The 21,876-nt window shown below is 35.7% G+C and overlaps 1 protein-coding gene across 1 annotated transcript in view; it reads right to left on the bottom strand.

Moving 5' to 3' along the window:
* The window catches only part of LOC124274141 (androglobin-like), a 126,858-nt gene that overhangs the window by 57,958 nt on the left and 47,024 nt on the right, over positions 1-21,876 (bottom strand). Inside the window, 1 exon segment of the mRNA XM_046709466.1 lies at positions 10,802-10,904. Within this exon segment, the coding sequence (XP_046565422.1) occupies positions 10,802-10,904 (103 nt within the window).

Here is a 21,876-nt window from a genome sequence, read left to right on the forward strand (position 1 = left end):
GATCTCAGGAATTTAAGAGTGAAATAAATATTTAGGATAAACTGATTCTACTAAGAAAATATTTCGAATTCATCATGGGTTGCAATTGCTTCAGATTCTGGATCAAGTTCTTCAAGAATGGTAAAACCGGATGGTTCTCATTTTGCATATGGGCAGCTATAGTTTAGCAGTTTGAGATGTAAGACTGGGTGCATTTCATAATTTGAATAATCCAAGGTAAAATACAAATTACTGATGAAAAAAAGGATATTCAATATCATCTTTACTGTTGTCGAAATATACGCATGAAACCCATCAACACATATTGCACAATTAACTCAGTGAAAATATTATAGACTACAGAAATTGGTAATCATTAACTAAATATTGAGCGATTATCAATAAATATCAGAAAATTAACTTTGATAATAAACAGCAAAACAAGTCTGAAAGAAATCACTATATTTCAGATAACAGGTGAGTGGAGACAGATTTATGCATGGAGTACTAACGAAGAATGCCTGAACATAATTTCAAAGCCACTCTTCAATAAAGACCTGTGTATAGTGTGCTTTATATTGAAACTATACTTCATTAAAATATTTTATGAAATATGATATCAATGACACAATTTTCGTATATTAAAATTGATATATTATTAATATTTCCAATTATCAATCTTATATGTTTTAAGCCACTTTTAGCAATATTCCAGAAATATCTGGGGACACCAGAAATGGGTTTCACACATTGTACCCATGTAGGGAATTGAACCTGGGTCTTCGGTGCCACAAGCGAACACTCTAAGCACTAGGCTACCCCACCGTCCCTCTAAACTTTTGAGGTTGCTAGCCTGAACGGGGCTCTCAGCATGTGTTAACATATGGACTTTATGCTGAATATATTAGAATGAACAGAATCATGGTTCAGACCTGTGGTTCAGACTTGTCACTTAAGACACTGTTATATGGCTCTCAGTCAAAGCATCAACTTGTCTGTGAATTGTACAAATATTTTTCACAAAAATCAGGCAATACAAAGCTTTGGAACTTTAAAATTGTCAGGTGGCACATCAAACAATGGAACAAATGTATGTAACATAATTAATATTGGCACTGAACCAGTACAGTGTGACCACTGGATGTACACCATGTCTTTACCTCAGCATATCAAGAAAACAAGTACAAGTAAATGGAAGTTTTCATTGGCAGCTAACATGATCAAGAGTGAGTGAGTTTAGTTGTACGCCACACTCAGCAATATTCCAGCTATATGGTGGCGGTCTGTACATAATCGAGGCTGGACCAGACAGTGATCAACAGCATGAGCATCGATCTACGCAATTGGGAACCGATGACATGTGTCAACCAAGTCAGCGAGCCTGACCATCCGATCCCGTTAGTCGCCTCTTACGACAAGCATGGATTACTGAAGATCAATATTCTAACCCGGATCTTCACGGGTACATCATCAAGACATTCACATAGTTATAATACTATCTTTAAAAGTTTTTTTACTGGTTGCTTTGAGGAAAAACAAGGAAAATGCATTCACCAAATAAATATTACAGCTTGACTTAAATTACCAGTTCGTATGGTTCTTAGTCCGTGGTGCATGACTGAGGTACACAGCTATTTTGTGAAATGAAACTTCAACATCCTGCTGTGTAACATTAATCAAGCTTATTTAGTAATAAATAAATCCTGGAGATTGTGTGTCAACGTCAGCTGATCAGCGAGAGCTACCAAGCTCTGGTTCAGTGTTTAGACAAAACAATTTCCTGGTGTATACAAATTATCTGTAATGTTTTTCAGTTACATCCTTTTTCAAACCTATAAAGGAAGGAGGCTATTTTCTTTTTCAATAAAAAATGTTACAAAGGGTGTTTTTTTTGTCTATTTATTTATCCATCTAAATTCAAAGAACTCATCTGCTTTTGAGACTATTGAATTTTGTAAAGACTTAACACTCATTGTCAGCGGCAAGTCATCTATTCTTGTGTTTGGCCTGACAATCTTCCAGGAACTTGTTAAAACAGTCTGCAGGTATATGTTCTTCATGAAAAGATTAGAAAAAATCGGATCTCCAAATCCTATGTTAAGGGAAATGAAAAGCTTTGTTGTTGCCAGGGAAACACATCCTTTATTAGGTTTGATCATCACAATGTGTACAGAGATGACATCAGAGGCCCAAACACACATGAAGTCTTTCGATTTTTTTCCTTTAACAATTCTGGTAGTCATTTTAAAGTAGATACCTAAAAAAATAGAGTCAAAATACACAAAAACAACATAATGATTGAACAACAGATTCTATACTTATCCTAATAACTATTGCTGAATCTATCTCATCACAACCGATAAAAACTTGATAAAGACATTCAAGTTGTCACCAAGTGCAGACTAAATTACTGTACATTGAATCATAACCTGGGACGCAATTTTTAAAATTGAATATCAACCAAAGTACTACCTAATCAGCAACCATTACACCAATGTGTGTCTGTTTTCCTTCCACTACATGAACATACTTCATTCGTAACTACTCGTGTCATTCCGGCAAGCTGGATGGCATCTCGTAACTCTCTCGTGGCCATGTTTATGACTGAGCCCTGTCTAAGCGCAAACGGGCATGGAGATGAAAATAGTCTACTACTATTACAAAGGAAAGATAACTCTGAATTTCCAAACATGGCTCCTATAATATCCTATATCCCGTGGGTAAAACAGCAAAACAGTGATTCCCTTGGTAAATATGTTTCAGTTTTCAAAGTTTCTGATCCTTTAGCTCAAAGTTTATGTTTAAAGTGTGCTTAGCATAGATTAGCGAAGTTTCAAAGTTGAACGGTGCCGCCATTTTCATGTTTCGAAAAGTGTTTTACTACGTGTGATTTGATTGGTTTGCCACGATTCTTGGAAATAATGGCGTACGATAGGGGTACGAGTCTTCTTGTAGGTCACGGAAAGAGGTGAGTAGTTACGAATGGTACATACTTCCTACTAAAACAGACCAAGTGTTTAAACAAAGGGAACGGTATGTTATGCTTCGAATACACGATATACAAGAAGACATAATCGGTTGATATATAAACTGGTTGATATATGAAAATCAGCTATTGCGCTGCTAATACTGTCCATCATTATGAGGTGCTGATGCAAACCCATGATGCACATCTTCATGACTTTTGAATAAAGTCTGACAAGGCTGGGATGGGGAACTTGGTACCCAGCTGCTGAGGAAGTAGGGATGCCACGATACATCGATACTTTTTCTAAGACGATACAATTACCGATACATTCAAAACTGTATCGATATTTAGTTTTGAAAGTATCGTTTTAAATATGTTTATGTATCGTTTACATTTTGCAATTGTATTATGTTTTTTGATATTATGAGAGTTATAAATGATTATTTTTCATGCATAAAGATGGGAAATTTGAACTTTTTAATCTCTGAGAATCTTTTCATAGACAATTATAAAATATGAAATATTAATGTTCAAAATGTAACTAAATTACGCGAAAATAGGTATCGTGATCGAATCGTGAAATGGGTGTTGTGATACGTATCGATTCATGAAACTTATGTATTGTGACATCCCTACAAGGAAGGATATATAAACAATATATGGATGAACAACTTGTTTACTAAGTGAGAGTGATGTTTCAGTGTAGTTTCTATCACTGTTATCAAGCAAGTGATGAAGTTGTCAAGTGTAATGAGGAAGTTGTTCATCCAAATATTGTTATCCTTTCTTATTAGAGCGCCCCAACTTCTAAATGCTTGTCAAAGAAGTCACCCAGATCATGCTGCCAGGACCCACCTGGCCCGGTACCCAAGCTTCCTGTCAAATTACAATCAAATTTGTTTACCATTTGTCAATAGTGAGTGAGTGAGTATGGTTTTTCGCCACGTTTAGCAATGTTCCAGTAATATCATGGCTGGGGACATCACAAATGGGCTTCACACATTGTACCCATGTGGGCAATTGAACCTGGGCCGTTGATGTGATGAGCCAATGCTTTAACCAGGCTAGCCCCCTGTTTGTCACTATAAAATACATCATGTAACTCACCAGATTGCAATTCACAAACATATTTTTTTTAGTTAAAATATTATGTTATGCTTGTCCTGACTCATAGCATGAATAAAATAATAATAGAATAAAAATGTCTAAACAGACATGAAGAAACACTGCAGTCATAACTGTAATGAGGTCCGCAACAAAAGCTTTCTAGTCAAGCCTGAGACAAAATCCCCTTCCACTGGAAGGTCTCCGCAAGAAGCCTTCACATGTCACAGGAGGCAACATAAAGAGATTGTTCGCAGTAATGATCGTTAATTGCATATTACTTTAACAGATGACCATTTAATTACTAGGGCTGTTACCTGATGATTCACTTGTGTGTTCAAACTGTATCATGACTTTAATTCATTATTTAATTCATAATTTATTATTCACCATTAGAATCAAACATTCTTGAATTTTTTAATATGGGAAATGTGATGACATCCTGAAAGCTGAGATCTAAATCTGGCCATATGAATGAAAGTGAAGACAAATTAACCCAAAATATAGGACTGTAACGATTTCACACATTTATTCGGTGAATTGAACCTAAAACTTCCTTTTCTTGTGAGTGAGTGAATGAGGTGGTTGGTTTTACGCCGCTTTTAGCAATATTTGAGCAATATAACAGCGGGGGACACCAGAAATGGGCTTCACACATTGTACCCATGTGGGTAATCAAACCTGGGTCTTCAGCGTGACGAGCAAACACTTTAACCACAAGGCTACCCCAGGTGACCACCCCTCCTTTCTTGTGATCACTGGAATCTAATGTTAATGAATAAGGACTGTTTTCACTTGAATTTGGTTGTTATATCAAAGTGAGATTCAAAATAGAATATTTCTAAGCCAAGCAGGATAATAGTCAACACTCTTATGGAAACGAATAAGGGAACACCTGAAAGTACAAGTGTTCCTTTCTTCTTATCCAGGTTTCTTCACAAGGTTTGTATTGCACTGTGGGTGAAATTCTGGAAGAATAAAGGAACACATGTACTTTCAGGTGTTCCCTTATTCGTTTCCATGAGCATATTTAATTTGACTGTCATGTCACGGGTCACTGGTCATTGTCATGACAAACATAACTGTCAACCAGGGGTGGAAATAACCCATTGCCCGACGCCCGAGTCCAGTGTTTTTCTGTTGGGCAAGCAAATTTGTATATCACACTGTACCGGTGTCCAGTTGACTTTCCAATATTAATTATGTTGTTTATTTAAAAAATCAACAAGAAAACAGACGGTATAGTGGAAAAATTATCAGGGCAAGTGATTTTACATGTGCCACTGTACCGGAGTACACTAGCAATTTTAAAGTTATTTCCACCCCTGTCAACATGGTCAAAACATATCAAAAGGTTTATTTTGTTTACTGTTTCACTGAACATAAAGAATAACACATCAACTGTTGACTTGTTCTTGTATTCATTACCCAAAATTCATATTCGCTACAAAATATTTGTTATATACTGAGAGAAACAAATAAGGATCACAGGAAAATTCAAGTGTTCCTTTATTATTTTCCAGTTTTCATCACCACAGCGCTATTCAAAGCTGGTGATGAAAACTGGAAAACATTATAGGAACTCTTGACTTTTCCTGTGATCCTTTATTTGTTTCTCTCAGTATATGTATCATATTACCTGTAATGGATTTGTTGCAGAACTATTAATGACCAAAAATTGCCATTAGGTAACCAAAGCAATCAATCCAAACAATGTCAGGAAACGGGAAACCCTGTGCTTGGCCATGGGTTTGTGACTTACAAGGTATTTTCATTACATCAAGAGGATAATATATGAGATTTACCTGGCTTCTTCTTTCACTGTCAGGAAATTAGGTACTTACTAAGCCTATTTAAACTGGACTCGTATTAACAAGGAAATAAAACTCAAAGATAAATAATAATGTATTCTTGACATAAAATAAACTGAAAATTACTTGGGAAATTGAAAAATGCTTTTAACTTCTAGAATTACAAATAATATGATATTTTAATGGCTATAAAGACATATCAGGTTTATCTTTAACCAAATGACATCCTAATGGGCCAAGAACATATCTGTTCAGAGAGAGATTACTTTAACAGATACATTTTTTCTAAGGCTAATCATGATGACAAAGCATTTTATCTTACATAATTTTTTCCACAATTTTTGCATTCACTTTCATATTCCAGTTCTACAGACCACCAGAAAACATTTTTTTCAATAATAATGATAATAGATTCAGATCTATGATAAAAGGATTAAATGGATCCTATCTAAAAATTCTAAGAAATTAATTGGATCATATACATTTTTTAACATGATAATTTATCAGTTGCATAAGCGAAGATGGGGAAATGAACATTCTTGCTCATTCCAAAGTATATGCCTTCCTAATAACCCATTACATATTTTTAGATATTGATTATTAACCATCTCTGCAATGAAACTAAAAATATTCATCCCAAAATACAGCTCATCGATCAGTTTACATGCAGTTAAGACAGGAACTATAAGAATACTGCAGCATCTATTCTGGGTCGTCAATTTCCGCTCATCACTGTACTATACATTTACCCTGGGCTCGATTAACCTTGGTCAAAATGACTTAGTGATTGGTTAGACAATAGGTAATTTATTGCTCCGTACTGGAGGTTCACGTTGTCAAGGAAACCCAAAAGATGAGCTGTAGTTTTACCTGGCACTTTAGTAATAACCAGTGGTCAATACCTGGACTGGTCAATATGAGACGGGAATCTGCTTAAAGGGTTTGAGGGCAGAAAACAAGCCCATTAGTCCTCGTCACTTTGCATAGCGTTGAATGAGGATCTGCTCAATAACAAATTACTATAAGGATCGCACAACAATTATAATGGTAGCGTGTGCGAAGCCTTGTTACTAATTATTCCACCTTATGCAAATCAATATCTTTTGATAAAGTGTGTAGAAATGAAATGTCAACATGTCATAAATCATTTGGGACATGTGGTAGAGTGAAGTTTTAACTTGACAACATAAAAGGATAAATTATTCGTCAGCTGTAAAAACAACAACATAATGTCACCCCAACTGTGTTTGTGAGAGTGAAAGAGCGAGTATGGTTTTACACCGCTTTTAGCAATATCTCAGCAATATCACGGCAGGGGACACCAGAAATGGGCTTCACACATTGTACCCATGTGGGGAATCGAACCCGGGTCTTCGGTGTGATGAGCCAACGCTTTAACCACTAGGTTACCCAACCGCCCCTGTGTTTGTGAGAAGGTATGGTGGTGCAACATGGTGTATGAAGCTTGATTCTAATCATGCAAATGTTTCCCTTCCATGCTTCGAATTCACAATCTATGACTAAACAAACTGCACTGAGCTATTCTTGCTTGAAACCAAATTTCAATTACCGGTACCTCCTCTTCTTCTATTTGTTCAATTGCTGGCAGCAATCCATCATTTAATGTCTAGCAAAGTTTTAGTTTGTAAAGAAAAAAGCAATGCTTTAGAAAAAATACATGAAACAAGCTAAGCTTTACTAATACTAGTAACAGCATCATTAAATATTTGTATAGGCTTGTGTAATAGTATATTATCATGATTATACAACAGATGTCACAACATTAATTGCCACATCCGCATGTATATGATGATATATTATGATTACAATAATGGTTAATTTGCTATGCTGGCAAAATATCCATTTTCTGAAATTTTAACCACTTATTGAAATATGACATGATAAAACAATCAACCAGAGTTATACATTCTGAAGACAGGAATATACTGTTTAAAATTTCAACCCCTTTATGTCAGAGATGTGTTAAAGATGAAAAATGAAAAATAGTGTATTCAAAATTTTAATACTGAAGTTTCTTAATAAATCCAAAAATCCTTTGTTTCAAATTCACAGTCGATACAATCAGAGGATACTACGAGATCAGTGTTTGAAATTTGAAATGGAAGGCTGCAAGAGGCCCTTGTCATGACTCAATTATATATTGGACAGTAGATTCAGGCAAGATTCAAATATCAATAGGGAATCTATAAGTAAAGGCCCCATGGCCCACTGTAATTTCTTATAGTGATGATTATCAGGTAAAAATACAATAGAACATTATGTATTTCTAATATTAAGAGATTCCACTAATGTGAGCTATTTTTACTGTTAAATGTTAATGTCTATCTTTTAGCTTCTCCATTTATCATTGTTTGAAAATGTTAACATGAATGTATTTACTTAAAAGCATGATGATAAATCTGTAGATTGATATTGAATTGATACGTCTGTATTGGGATATGTGATGACATATTTAGATTAGACATCCATGTCTGTATGAGTGAGTGTGAGTGAGTTTAGTTTTACGCCTTTTAGCAATATTCCAGCAATATCACTTCGGGGGACAGCAGAAATGGGTTTCACACACTGTACCCATGTGGGGAATCAAACCCGGGTCTTCGGCGTGACGAGCGAACGCTTTAACCACAAGGCTACCCCACTGCCCCCATGTCTATATGAAGGAAAGTGAAGACATACTACCCAATATATAGGGCTGTTAGATTTTACTCCTATATTCGGTGAATCGAACCTCAAACTATCATGAATTCAATTTGTGATTTATGATCACAAGAATCTAACATTCATGAATTTTGAACTTGAGTTGTGGGAGATATGCAAAATGGAATATATCCAAGCCAGCGAGCATAATAGTCAAAGCTCTTATACATCTAACTTTACTTTCATGTGGTCACTACTAATTGTTTTGATAAATTAACACTTTCAACATGGTCAAAATATGTCAGTTAACTCCTGTTACTGTTTCACTGAAAATGATGACTAAAACGTCTGGTGGTGACGTGTTATTCGATTCATTTCTCAATATTCATAAAATATATCATATTCACCATATATTGGATTCATTGCAGCCCTAGCAATAGAAGATCAACACAATCAGCATGTATCGCCTTCATATCACCGACATTTCACACCTGTGTATATTAATCTGACCCCAGGAACTAAATCTCCTTCAAATGACCTTGATCTCCGATGTTGATTTCAACATCTATAACCCCGAGATCAACAATTCCAGTATGAAACATAAGGCACCATATAGCTCCTGCAGATAGACAAACGCTGTGGTGTGTGCCTATCTATTTGCACAGGCAATGTGTCAATAATAATGATAGGCTAAGATCTGAGAATGGATGACTGAATTAATCAACCTGTTTCACTGTTTTGATGGTTTCCATGGAAACACATTTATGGATATTATCTCACCAAAATGAAATAATTCAGGTGAGTGCAAGTCCTTAGATGTCTAGGGGTCATTTGGGTGATTATGATTGACGATTTAGCACTAAATCTGACACAACTGAACCTGGCTACTGTTGGGGAGCTTATTCAAAAAGGAAAAACGGATTTCTATAAATTATAACAGCATAAAACAGTGTGAAAATAGCATTACAAAATGTTCTTACATACAGAATAATATATAAAACCAAATTCTAATTCTCTTGAAAATTCATATTTAAGTTTCAACATATTTTTTCACTTAAAAAAAGAAAATACATATATGTGACTGATATCAATATCGTTGAATGCTGATACGGTATGATATGAACAAAATTTGAGAAAAACACCTGATTTTGATAAATGATACAAACAAAATTTCATCATGTTTTCTTCATAATTTCAATGTTTAATCAATTGAAACAAACTGTTTAAACTGTTAGTTTTATTATAATTGAATTCTTTTCTTACAAAATATATAACGGATCGAATTAGTAAACTGTAAATTCTCAAATCAAACAATTCAGATCTTGCATTGAATAAGGCCTGTTTCAAATGTTTAAATTCACATACAGTGTTCCTACAGTATACAAGTTGCTGACCTGGCACATTGTCAGACTGTGAGTGAGTGAGTTGGGTTTTTGCCGCTTTTAGCAATATTCTAGCAATATCATAGCGGGGGACACCAGAAACGGGCTTCACACATTGTACCCATGTTGGGAATCGAACCCGGGTCTTCGGCATGATGAGCGAACGCTTTAACCGCTAGGCTATCCGACTGTCCCTAATATCAGACTGTGTCATAAGTAATATCAAATGTATCTTAAGTGCCTGTGAGAATTAAGATTTTTTTTGTGATTTTACAGAGAAAATCTTCACTGAGAAATCTTCCTGCTACATAACAGTGGCCTTGGCCAGACAATCCAGTGATTGACATCATGAACATCAATTGAAGCAATTATGATTTGATGACAAGCATCAATGACATCAGAGGGTGTAACCATCCAATTTAGTTAGTCGCCTCTTACAACAAGCATGGGCTGCTGGATTGTCAGAATTATGTATGTTCTGGCCCAGATTTCTCGAAACAAACTTAAGTTTTTACTCAAATTTCAAACTGAGTTTGACAATTTGAAACAGATGAATTTTTAACTCAACTGCATTTTTTAAAATAAAAAAAGCCCAAACAACTTAAGTAATCTGTCTTAAGTAAATTGTCTACTATGTTTGAGTTTAATATCGATTTTAGTTCATTCTGGGAAATGCATTTTCTCAAATTTGAGTAAAAACTCTAACTTAAGTCGAAACTCAGACTTAAGTTTGTTTCGAGAAATCGGGGCCTGATGACAGCCATAACACAAATTGTCAGACATTTTAATTTTTACACAGAACATTTAATATACACTTGCAAATCACTGCGTCTGAATTTAACTCAACCATATTTTATCAATCTCGAGACATTGTCCTCACTATAAAGGTGCATACTTACCCACTTTTCTCCATTGACATCTGAGTCATTCCACTCAGGCCAGATGACAAACTTTGGTCGCTTGGAATCTGCCCCTCCTGCTCTGGCTGCGATAGAGGCAGCTCTGAAATTAAGATACAAATAAACTTTAATTAACACACAAAATTTACTGATCACTTTTCAGTTGTCACTTTCCACATAACCTTTCTGCAAAGGACACCCCATCCCAGCCTCTTTTCTGTATGGATCTCAATACTGACCAGAGATTCCACTTTCCTAAAATTAATTCACTCTTATAAACATTTGGAGATCATTTCTTAAGCCATTTAAAGATTATTTTCCTTTCGTTAATACCACCATTGACATTTATTGAAAGAATAATTGACTGTCTATATGCAAGGGAAAGGAAAAAGAACAAATATATTGCATAAAGTACATTCCAGAAACTCGGTCATTAGTTTATATGATTATCAAAAATCCCTTTAAAAAACTAACCCAGTATACATTTCAGATAGACAGATTAAGTTCAGATTTAGACGATACACCTCAGTGTAGTTCTTTGTCAGTGCAAATCACTTTTTATGTTCTGTCTACTCAAACAAGTGCATGGAAATTGCCCAATTATATGACAACAAAACATCACAAAAACAGAAACTTTCAGACCAAAGCCATAAAAGGAAGTACAAATAAACACAAGACTTTAAGATGTCAGAAAAGAAAGGCTCCATTAATTATGTTGGTAGCTCTGATGACAATGTTCGTCGTCTGAGGTTAATAGCCAGTCGGTTTGCTGAGGGTTTAATCAGGGAGAGACAATCCCCTCCCAACTCGTCCACAAACAGTGCGTGTACACGCGCCTCTCCCGTGTCTAATGTTCGTGTTTGTAGTTGAAACACTGAACAATCACAATGCCTGTCAAAGCTTAACAAACAAACATTTTGAAATTTGAAATTGGACTAATAAACAAATCATTGAAATCGCTGATAGCTGGTAATTGTTTATGGCTTGGACAGGTTATATAACCATTATCAACATTAATGATAATTTTTAAAAATGTATTTAATGCAAAATCAACTTTCATGAAAAATTATGTTAATATTTTGTTTCTACTAATTTCAAAAATGTTTAATTTTTCAAACATCATTCGAAAATAAATGTCTCATCATTCTCATCAACATGATAATATGATAATGAAAAGAAATTAATTTCCACATTGTCACCACATAATACAAATGAATCTCAACTGTGCATTGTCCAACATTATGCATTACTGCCGAGATTCTCAACTCAATCAATTATGTATACCTAGCCGGCCATATGTTAAATTTGCTGTGTTTCGTAAATTAATGGATACTACGGAATACTGATTAATATCATTTGAATTTAGCTTGAAAATATCAAACAAACAGTTTGTAGTAAATAAAGTTGCACAATATTCCAACTCCCATAATGAATAGAAAGCCAAGATCTGAGAATTTTAAAATATTTTCACTGTGGATGAATTAGAACGTAAAATAGACCCTGACATGAATAATTTTAGTTGGAGACAAGTCATGACACACAAGGAAGCTGAAACTGTTCACCTATTTCCTCCTCTAATTCAAACAGGTTATCAACCTGTATGAATAGCACATTGTTTCAGGTACCGACACACGGTCACATGAACTTCAAAATAAGTCACCATGAGAAAAAAGAGAAAAAGCAAAAACTGTACCTTGTACCCATCTATCGCCAGATTGCAACAAAGAATTGTCGATTTGTCCTTATCCGTTGTCTACAGTCCGAAAAAGAGACATGTCATGCAACAATAGACATGTTCTGTGCACCACCGGCCTATCCCAACACGACAATGACCGGTGGTTGCACATGGCCGAACTGTTGTCCTTCTCGTCAGCCCATTACTCGCACGACTCACTCCCACTGCCCAAAAGAAGGCCGCTTTTATAGGTGTCTTCGTACAGGTAAGTTTATCAATAATTAATGAGCTCGAGGCTCCCAACCCCACCACTCTTCTGTTCATGAGGTTAAAAATCAATACCAGCCTCACAGTCTGTTTCCTGATCTCGTGAGCGGCTCCAGGGTATTGATTCGACTCCGCAACTAAATGAAGCTGAGATTATTTCAATACACTGCCGTACCTTCATGCAAACCCTTTGTAAATTTGGAGATGAGGGTTTAAAGGGGATTTAAACTGCTATTGAAACGGGGGATCCTGTTGTTAAAAAAGTTAACATAATCCGTTCGGGGAGCGTTTGACTCCTGCATTCCCCTGGGCGGGACAGATGATGAGGCAGTGAGACATCATGTTGCATGTTTTAGGATATTTGAGAACAAAGAGGGTGGTCATTGCCTCAATAATGAGGACTATCTGTGCTAATTAAAACACACCTGTTCGCTTGAAGCTCAGCTGGATGGGAGGAAGTGGGTTTAAGACTGGACTCAGCAGCCAAGTTTCCACTTCTGTTGTTATCTGGCTATCATGAGAAAATGTTCTACGAGGTTCGTTTGACACTAGCTTTAATAGCTCTTTATAAAAAAACTAATTTATGCGAAAAAGTTGTTTTATTAGCTGTGTTGCACTATAAAAGCACTTAATAGATGTAGGTTTTAAAAACGTTTTTATCAATGTATTTTAGGTAACAGTTATCAGTGTGCATAAAAGTATGGCAGTTTTTGCCTCATAATATTCAGAAAAGCAACATTTTTGTGAAATATTTCAAGTGAAGGGATTATACAACAGTGACTCGTTTGATGAATGGTTATATTTAACAAACTTGTATCGGGTAAATTTGACAGACATTTAAAGTTTTTCATTACAATATTTTTGACAATTAACATCTACAGTAAACATGATGACAGCCCCAAAGCTATATAATACATCAATAAAAACTAGAACCATAATAGTATCTGTTTACAGCTACCATAATTTATGTTCTACATTTTGTTTACAACCTGTCTGACACAAATATACCAATAAATAATGATGGGCAGTAGAAATAGGAAGGGAATATTCCAAATTATGTACAACCTATTTAATTCAAAATGTTGAATTCTTATATGTATACAGTTTCATCAAAACTGTACTTAATAAGGCTGTAACGATTCACTCACATATTCGGTGAATCGAAACCGTAGCCTTTCATGAATTCAATTCGTTATTTGTGGTCACCAGAACCGAATATTAACGAATATTTACGATTTTTTTAAGGGAGCGTGTTTTACTTGAACCCTAATGTCCTTTTCCAAAGTGAGATATGCAAGAATGGAACATGTACTAGCATTGCAGTAGTGCAAGTCATGTTAGTTTGCCAAGACTGCACATGGTACTGACGATTATAACTATTACATACCAAATTTGAGTGCCATGAGATCACTGGTTATTGATGTGACAAATCGAACTATCAACATGGGCGTTCCATATTGTACATCAATCACTTAACTACAATATTGTATTCATGAATAATTATTCGTATTCGTTACCCAATATTCATGATACGTATCATATTCACCACATAGTGTATTCGTTGCAGCCCTAGTACTTAAGACAAATGACAAACATAATGATTGATAAAAATCAGAGAAAAATGACTGAGAGTGTGTTTAGTTTTACGCTGCACTCAGCAATATTCCAACTCTATGGTGCAAGTCTGTAAATAATCGAGCCTGGACCAGACAATCCAGTGATCAACAGCATGAGCATCGATCTACGCAATTAGGATATGATGACATGTGTCAACCAAGTCAACGAGCCTGACCACCCGATCCCGTTAGTCGCATCTTACAAGCATGGGTTACTGAAGGCTAATTCTTACCCGGATCAGGGAAAAGAGCAATACAGTGTGACAATCCAGGGTTTTACACAGACTTTTAAAAATGGGAGTCATGGTGACTCACAATATGTATTTTTGGGAGTCGTTTTCAATATTTGGGAGTCATGAAAATTTAATATTTCTTTGTGTCAATCATTCTCAGTATGTAACTGTGTATGTCACACCACCAAATGAAACTACAGCATAGTTCAATTCAAACAGCCAGGATTACTGTCTCCTCTAAGTTCTCTGGAACAATATGACAGCTCTGTAAAAGTCAAACTATCATCGAACAATATCATTTTTTGCTTATCAAATCGATTTTATTGAACTGAATTGTGAGGGCCACCTACAAAACTTGCGTCAAGCTTGACTCGTATGATAGTATTTTGAGAGTCGTTAACACAATTGTTATGTCAAATACGCAGGAATCATGTGTCATGTAAAAGCCTGCAATGGCAAACAGTGACCATTCCTCTGTGGCAATCTCATTGTCACAGAACAAGTTGCTTGCATTACACTTCACAGCGACACCTTACTTGTCTAATACATAAAAATCCCTACACCGTATCAACACAAACAAATAGATACACATTAGGAATGGCAAAATCTGTAGTTTCAGCTGAGTCCTGCAGTTATCAAAATCTAAGTCACTGACATTGCCAAAAATTGCATTACCAAACAAGAAAAAATTTGTGTCCAGGGACACGAATGGCCCCCGCTGCTGTAGGAAGAGTTCACACATTCAGGGTCCCACTGAAGTTTTTGAAAACACTAAAAACAATGTGTTGAGGGGTTAGATAACACAACCTATTATCATATAAAGATCAATAATTGAACAAAATTCATGAACATGTTCAATAAACATCTATGCAACTATGAGATGCACACCTTTCGAGTCCCAATGAAACACACGTATAAGCTTAATCAATTCTGTTGAGCAGTTTTTGTGGAGAAGTGGATAGACTTAATCCCCTATTTCTCTATCATCAGAGAGAAATTCAACAAAATTTATCTAAGTTCAAATGTCTCTAAACATACAAAAAAAATATAACATACAAAAACAAAATATGAGATGCACACCTTTAGAGTCTCTATAAAAGACATGTGTAAGCTAAATGAGTTTTGTGCAATGGTTTTTGAGGAGATGTGGATAAGTACACCCCCTGTTGTATGGGACGAACAGGATGAATAAAACCAATTTCAACTAAGTTCAAACATCTGTAAAAGTGACAAAATTAAGAAATTGCATAAAAAATTATGAAATTATGGACTTTAGAGTCCCTATGAAAGACATGTAGAAGTTCATTCAATTCTGTTGAGCAGTTTTTGTGGAGAAGTGGATAGATGTAACTAAGTTCAAATGTCTCTAAACTTAAAAAAAAACCCAATAAAATACAAAAACTAAATATGAGATGCACACCATTAGAGTCCCATGAAAGCCCATGTATAAGTTCATTGAATTCCACAGAGCGTCTTTTGTGGAGAAGTGGACAGAGTACATTCCCTGTTTCGTACGGTGGTACGGACGGACACGGAGGGTAACCCTATATGCCCCCAGCCATATATGGCGGGGGCATAAACATTGTAACTTTTAGACCTGCACTTGAAAAGGGCATCACACCTTCAAGTTTCACTTTATTTCAAAATATTCAATTCCAATATGTGATGGTTAAGTCAGAACGTGCTGTAAAAAATGGAAGTCAGGAGCTGCACGAATGACTAGATACATCCTAGACTGACATCTAATGTCTTTAATGAACTTATTTTACAGTAAAAGACATTTCCTGAATTATATTCATAAAATATAGTAATTAAGAGCCCAGAGATTTTTCAGAGACTATGGTAATCGAGACTTGCCACATATTCTAGACTTGCATGGCTGCATTGGGTATATTTGCTTTAGAGTCTGTATGACAAACTAAAATAAATACATATACAGGGCTCCAGATGCTTAGGGCTGTATCAGCGTATGTACGGCTAAAAAATATGCATGATACGGTGGGAAATAATTTAGAAAACGTAGCGGATACCAGTGGTGTACAGTATCAGAATCATTTAAAGATGTATTTATCTGAAAACGTATTATTTTATTGCCCCATTTACACAAGAGTAGCAATGTTGTGGTGCATATATGAAACGAAACACAAGATTACTGATACTGCATTAAATTCCATTCAGTACTCAAAATGCACTCTTAAGGTTTTCCAGTCCTACTATACTGCAAAAAATAAGGAGTACGTACTCCTGATGTTGAAAAATTATCTGGAGCCCTGCATATACATTGTTAATTACCAAGGTTAGAAATTCCATGAAGTTGCATGCTTATGACACAAATATATCATTACGACACAGTTACTCAGAGATGATTATTTGAACAACAATGCTGTACTCCCTAAAACATAAACGCCAAGAAAATTATAAAATTCAGGAGGGTGTGGTCAGTTGGTATGAAGGTGTGTATGAAACAAAAACATGCGCATGATAAAAATTTGCTCAGAGAGATCAAGAGGAAGCAAACGGCCCAAATTCCAAATTTAATCATCGTCAATCAAACAAAAACATTTTTGTTTTGGGTCACTTTACATTGACATATCTGTGTAGTTCTTATGTAAATTAATGGTTATATATAATTTCTATCTTACATGGCGGTACTTATAAAAAGTGCTTCCAGATTGATCGAAAAATTCAGATGGGGGAGCTGACAGGAGCAAGCCTGTTTAATGTGGCATCAAAAATTTATTGCATTAATCCTCAAAAAGAAAAGATTAAAAACGGAAAATTAACGTTTTCTGAACAGCATGATGCACAAAAATAACAGTGTTACAAACATAACGAAAAGGAGAGGAAGCAAGTCTAAAAATAATAACTGCTAAATTATTATCTAGAATAAGAGTGAGTAACTGAGTTGGGTTTTACGCTGCTTTTAGCAATATTCCGGCAATATCTTGGCGGGGGACACTGGAAATGGGCTTCACACAACGTGCCCATGTGGGGAATTGAACCCAGGTCTTCAGCGTGACGAGCGAACGCCTTAACCACTAGACTACCACACTGCCTCTCTAGAATAAGAGACAGTTACTGCGTTCGATGATCGATCAAGATTGTCCTTGAATTGGGCACACATTAATTCCAAAGGACACAAGCATATTTAACAGTGCCCCAAACAGTGGCATAAACGATATCTATAGCAGATTGCCTACAATCTGGGCAAATATTAAAGCTAATTGCTTGATCGGCATTCTAGAATTTGGTGATATCAAAGCTTTTCTTCAGACACTAAAACAGTGCACATCCTTCCCTGTGTTAATTGACCCTTCTTTTATTTTGCCTAAAAGCCCCACAATGACACAGATGCCTCTCTGTGATTGAGTGGCTAATATGTCAGCCACACAAATACAAACCCGATAAAGAATGCACTAGAAGGTAAATTAAAAAGTCAATTGACTGGAAGCCACAAGGTCTAAAGGTTTTATGTATTCACTGTCAATTAAAAACCAGACAAAAGCTATATACATGAGCCTGATATACAGACTGCCTTTTAACATCAACAATATGAGCCCTTGACCTTCAAGTCGTTTATGGATTCCGTGACATTTTCTGTACAATATCAATGTTCATTTCTTTTAAATCATGTACAAGTTGAAGTTTTGTTTTTAGTTACTTTAGATTTACATGAACTATAAACAGAGATTACTTTTTAAAAAGTTGGAACATCTTTTTAAGAGTAACTGAGTCATTAGTTTGTTATTCCAACACAGATTGAAATTCCCTATATGATAGTACTCAGATAGCATAGTTAAAATTAAAATGGTACAGTTTAAATCAGTTCCATTTGCCTGATGAGCACTGTCAGAATCCTTTTCTACTTAGGGGTGAAACAATACGCTCTTACCACAGTAACATACGTATTAGGGACCTACTACAAGGACTTCGGTTTGGTCCGTTTCGGTTCACTATATGAGATGGGAACAGGTCAAAAGGGCTGCATGACAAAAGGGACGCAAAACAGAAAAATCAAAAGGGACGCAAGAAAGTCAAAAGGGCCACAAATCCCTAGTCAAAAGGGCCGCATCAAAAAGTCAAAAGGGCCTCAGACCCCTAGTCAAAGGGCCTCAGACCCCTAGTCAATAGGGCCTCAGACCCCTAGTCAATAGGGCCTCAGACCCCTAGTCAATAGGGCCTCAGACCCCTAGTCAATAGGGCCTCAGACCCCTAGTCAATAGGGCCTCAGACCCCTAGTCAAAAGGGCCCCATATAAAAACAAAGAATAATCAAATCTTTTTTTGAAAAGTATTATAGTAAAAGGTTATACATCTATACAATGTATATTTTATGCATACTAGTCCTGTTTTTAATACATATTGTTTTCAATATTAGAAAGAAAATAATGACAAGCAACAGATGTATATAATGGTCATCTTTCTTTAAGTACTTCATACACATAATACCACGGTTCTACTAACTGCAGTATACCGTTTCACCCCTAATTCTAGTGAGAACATTTGTTACACATGAAAGTACAAATAAACATAACATATGGAAAATACTGAACATGCTTCAGGGCTCGATTTAGTACTTTGTTACTTGCACTGGTGCAACCCAATATTACACAGTGCAACCTAGTTATTAGTCTAACTTTCATCAGGTCAATTTTGAGTGGGTAAACTTCCGAATAAAACATCTAAATAATTCAGAGGCATATCTCTTTCATTACATAGTGCAATAAAAGCAGTGCAACTGGAATTTGGCTGGTGCCACTAGGTTTTTATCTTAGGTTGCACCAGGTGCAAGTAGGTTAACATCTATTTAATCAAGCCCTGTGCTTATGGAACAGTATGATTCATAAAATATATCTGGGTTCTCAGAAGTCATTAAATGTATTATCATAATTGTGAATCTCATGTAACATTCAACATTATTATTGCATATTATTCTAGTGAAATGGCATACACTGTCTTTGTCAACAATATCAGTATCATTATGAAAAGCCACACTTGAACTAGGGTTCAATATAGATCATAGAAATTGATATTGATCACTGAACATTGATTGATTATTGGTATGTCAGGGAAGTATGATTTTAACACACATTCATATGTGATGAGGTTGATGTTCTCGATAAACGCTTCACAAAAGGTTATTCTAAGCTTATTCATTTAGAGTGAAGGACTGACTGAGTTTGGTTTTACACCGATTTTAGCAATATTCAAGTAACATCACGGCAGGGGACACCAGAAATGGACTTCACACATTGGGGATTCGAACCCAAGTGTTCGGCGTGTCGAGCAAACACTTTAACCACTAGGCTACCCCTGTGACCACCCCTAGAGTGAAGGCGATAAAGGATACTAAACAACTTTGCATGTAATACCATTTTTATTAAACGAGTTAATGATTTGGTATGAAACGAGCAAATCTAGTTTGATACTACATCTTTCATGAGTTTAATGAGATGGTATTTCACAGAGACGAGTTTAGTATTCTGTCTATTACGCTCCAACATAAATTGATAGAAACTGCCTACAGTGTGATGACACTCAGTTTTCTGAGAGTCAAGAAAGGTCCAATACCACTGACAGAGGTATTAGCATTGTGACGTCACAACTGTGAACCATTATGACGTCTAGCAGTATTACACTACTGCAATATTGCCATAAAAATATTACACTGTAGTATCTTCAATGGGTGAATAATAATCAGTTTTACACCGCTTTTAGCAATATTCCAGAAACATCATGGCGGGGGACATCACAAATGGGTTTCACACATTGTACCCATGTGGGACATCAAACCCGGGTCTTCAGCGTGATGAGCGAACGCTTTAACCACTAAGTTACTCCATCATCCCGAATTGATTTAAAAGTGTTTGTCAATTTATGTTTGAATAAAATATATATTTCAGCTTTGATTCTTATACATGTATTCCAACATCGGATGTGAATCTGTCTTTTCTCTCTGCAAAGTGTCTATGATAAAACTGAGCTGTATTATCATGTTATATTATGTTTAATCAGATGTAATATTTTGAGGGGATACCAAGTTCATATATGCTACACTAAAAACATAATGCATCTAACATTTCACAACATATTTTTGTGCAATGACAAAATAATGGCATATTACACAGATATATAAAGCCTATTGCTTGGTGCTGTGATCGACCCATCCATGTTAACTGCAGGTAATGATTAAACTTGAGTCTGGTTTTAGCAATGTTTACAATTCTCTTTTTTAAAACAAATCAATCATTAATAACAGCTGATGTTGAGTAATATCAGAATCTGTAAAAATCCAGCAGCCGATTGTTGTAAAAGGTGACTTACAGTTTCACGTGATAAGACTTGGTAGCTAGCATGTTGCATACCATCACAGGGGTGGAAATAACTTTATAATTGCTAGTGTACTCCGGTACAGTGGCACATGTAAATCACTAGCCCTGATAATTTTTCCACTATACCGGCCGTTTTCTTGTTGATTTTTTAAATAAACATAACTAAAATTGGAATATCAACTGGACACCGATACAGTGTGATGTACAAATTTGCTTGCCCGACAGAAAAAAACACTGGACTCGGGCGTCAGGCAATGGGTTATTTCCACCCTTGCATCATATAGTTCACTGCTAATGATGTGAACCACTGTCCAGAGAACGAACTGCAAATTCACTCTGCACTAACCACTTTTGAGCCTACAAACTTCAAAATGTGTTTATCATAAGGATTATTACTTGTTGAGCTTACAAGAGCAAACATATCGCTGATATTTGTAGACAGGGGCTTTAAACAAGAGGCTAAAGTCACAAGCTGTTGGTTGCATTAGGTGACTAAATTTGATTTGGTAATCAGGCGCATCATTTTGCACGTCTACCCAGATGGAAAAGATGGTGTTCATTCTTTCAACCACTGGTATGCCCAACCAAACATTCAATTATTTAACCGAACATTGCCAAATGTGGTGAATCACAACAAACAAACGATAGTTTCAGTTCTTCTCCTTGCTATGACAAACTTAAATGTTATTGTATTGAGCATATAAATTACTGATTCGTGAGGTCTATTTCCTCTCACATAATAAACACAAAACAGGTAACAGTGAAACTACAAAGTTAAGCCATATAGTCATGGAAGTCAATATTTGAAGAACAAATAGCAAAAAATAATGTTGTATTTTGATTAGTAAAATTAAAATCAAGAATCAACCACCGAGCTGCTGTGATTCTGTACCAAGTCAATATCAAACTACAATGGTGTAATGATGGTTTAAAATTAATTACCAACGTGAAAA

The sequence above is a fragment of the Haliotis rubra genome, unplaced genomic scaffold, assembly GCF_003918875.1.
Source record: "Haliotis rubra isolate DU_JTF1 unplaced genomic scaffold, ASM391887v1 Scf188, whole genome shotgun sequence".
Lineage (NCBI taxonomy): Eukaryota > Metazoa > Mollusca > Gastropoda > Lepetellida > Haliotidae > Haliotis > Haliotis rubra.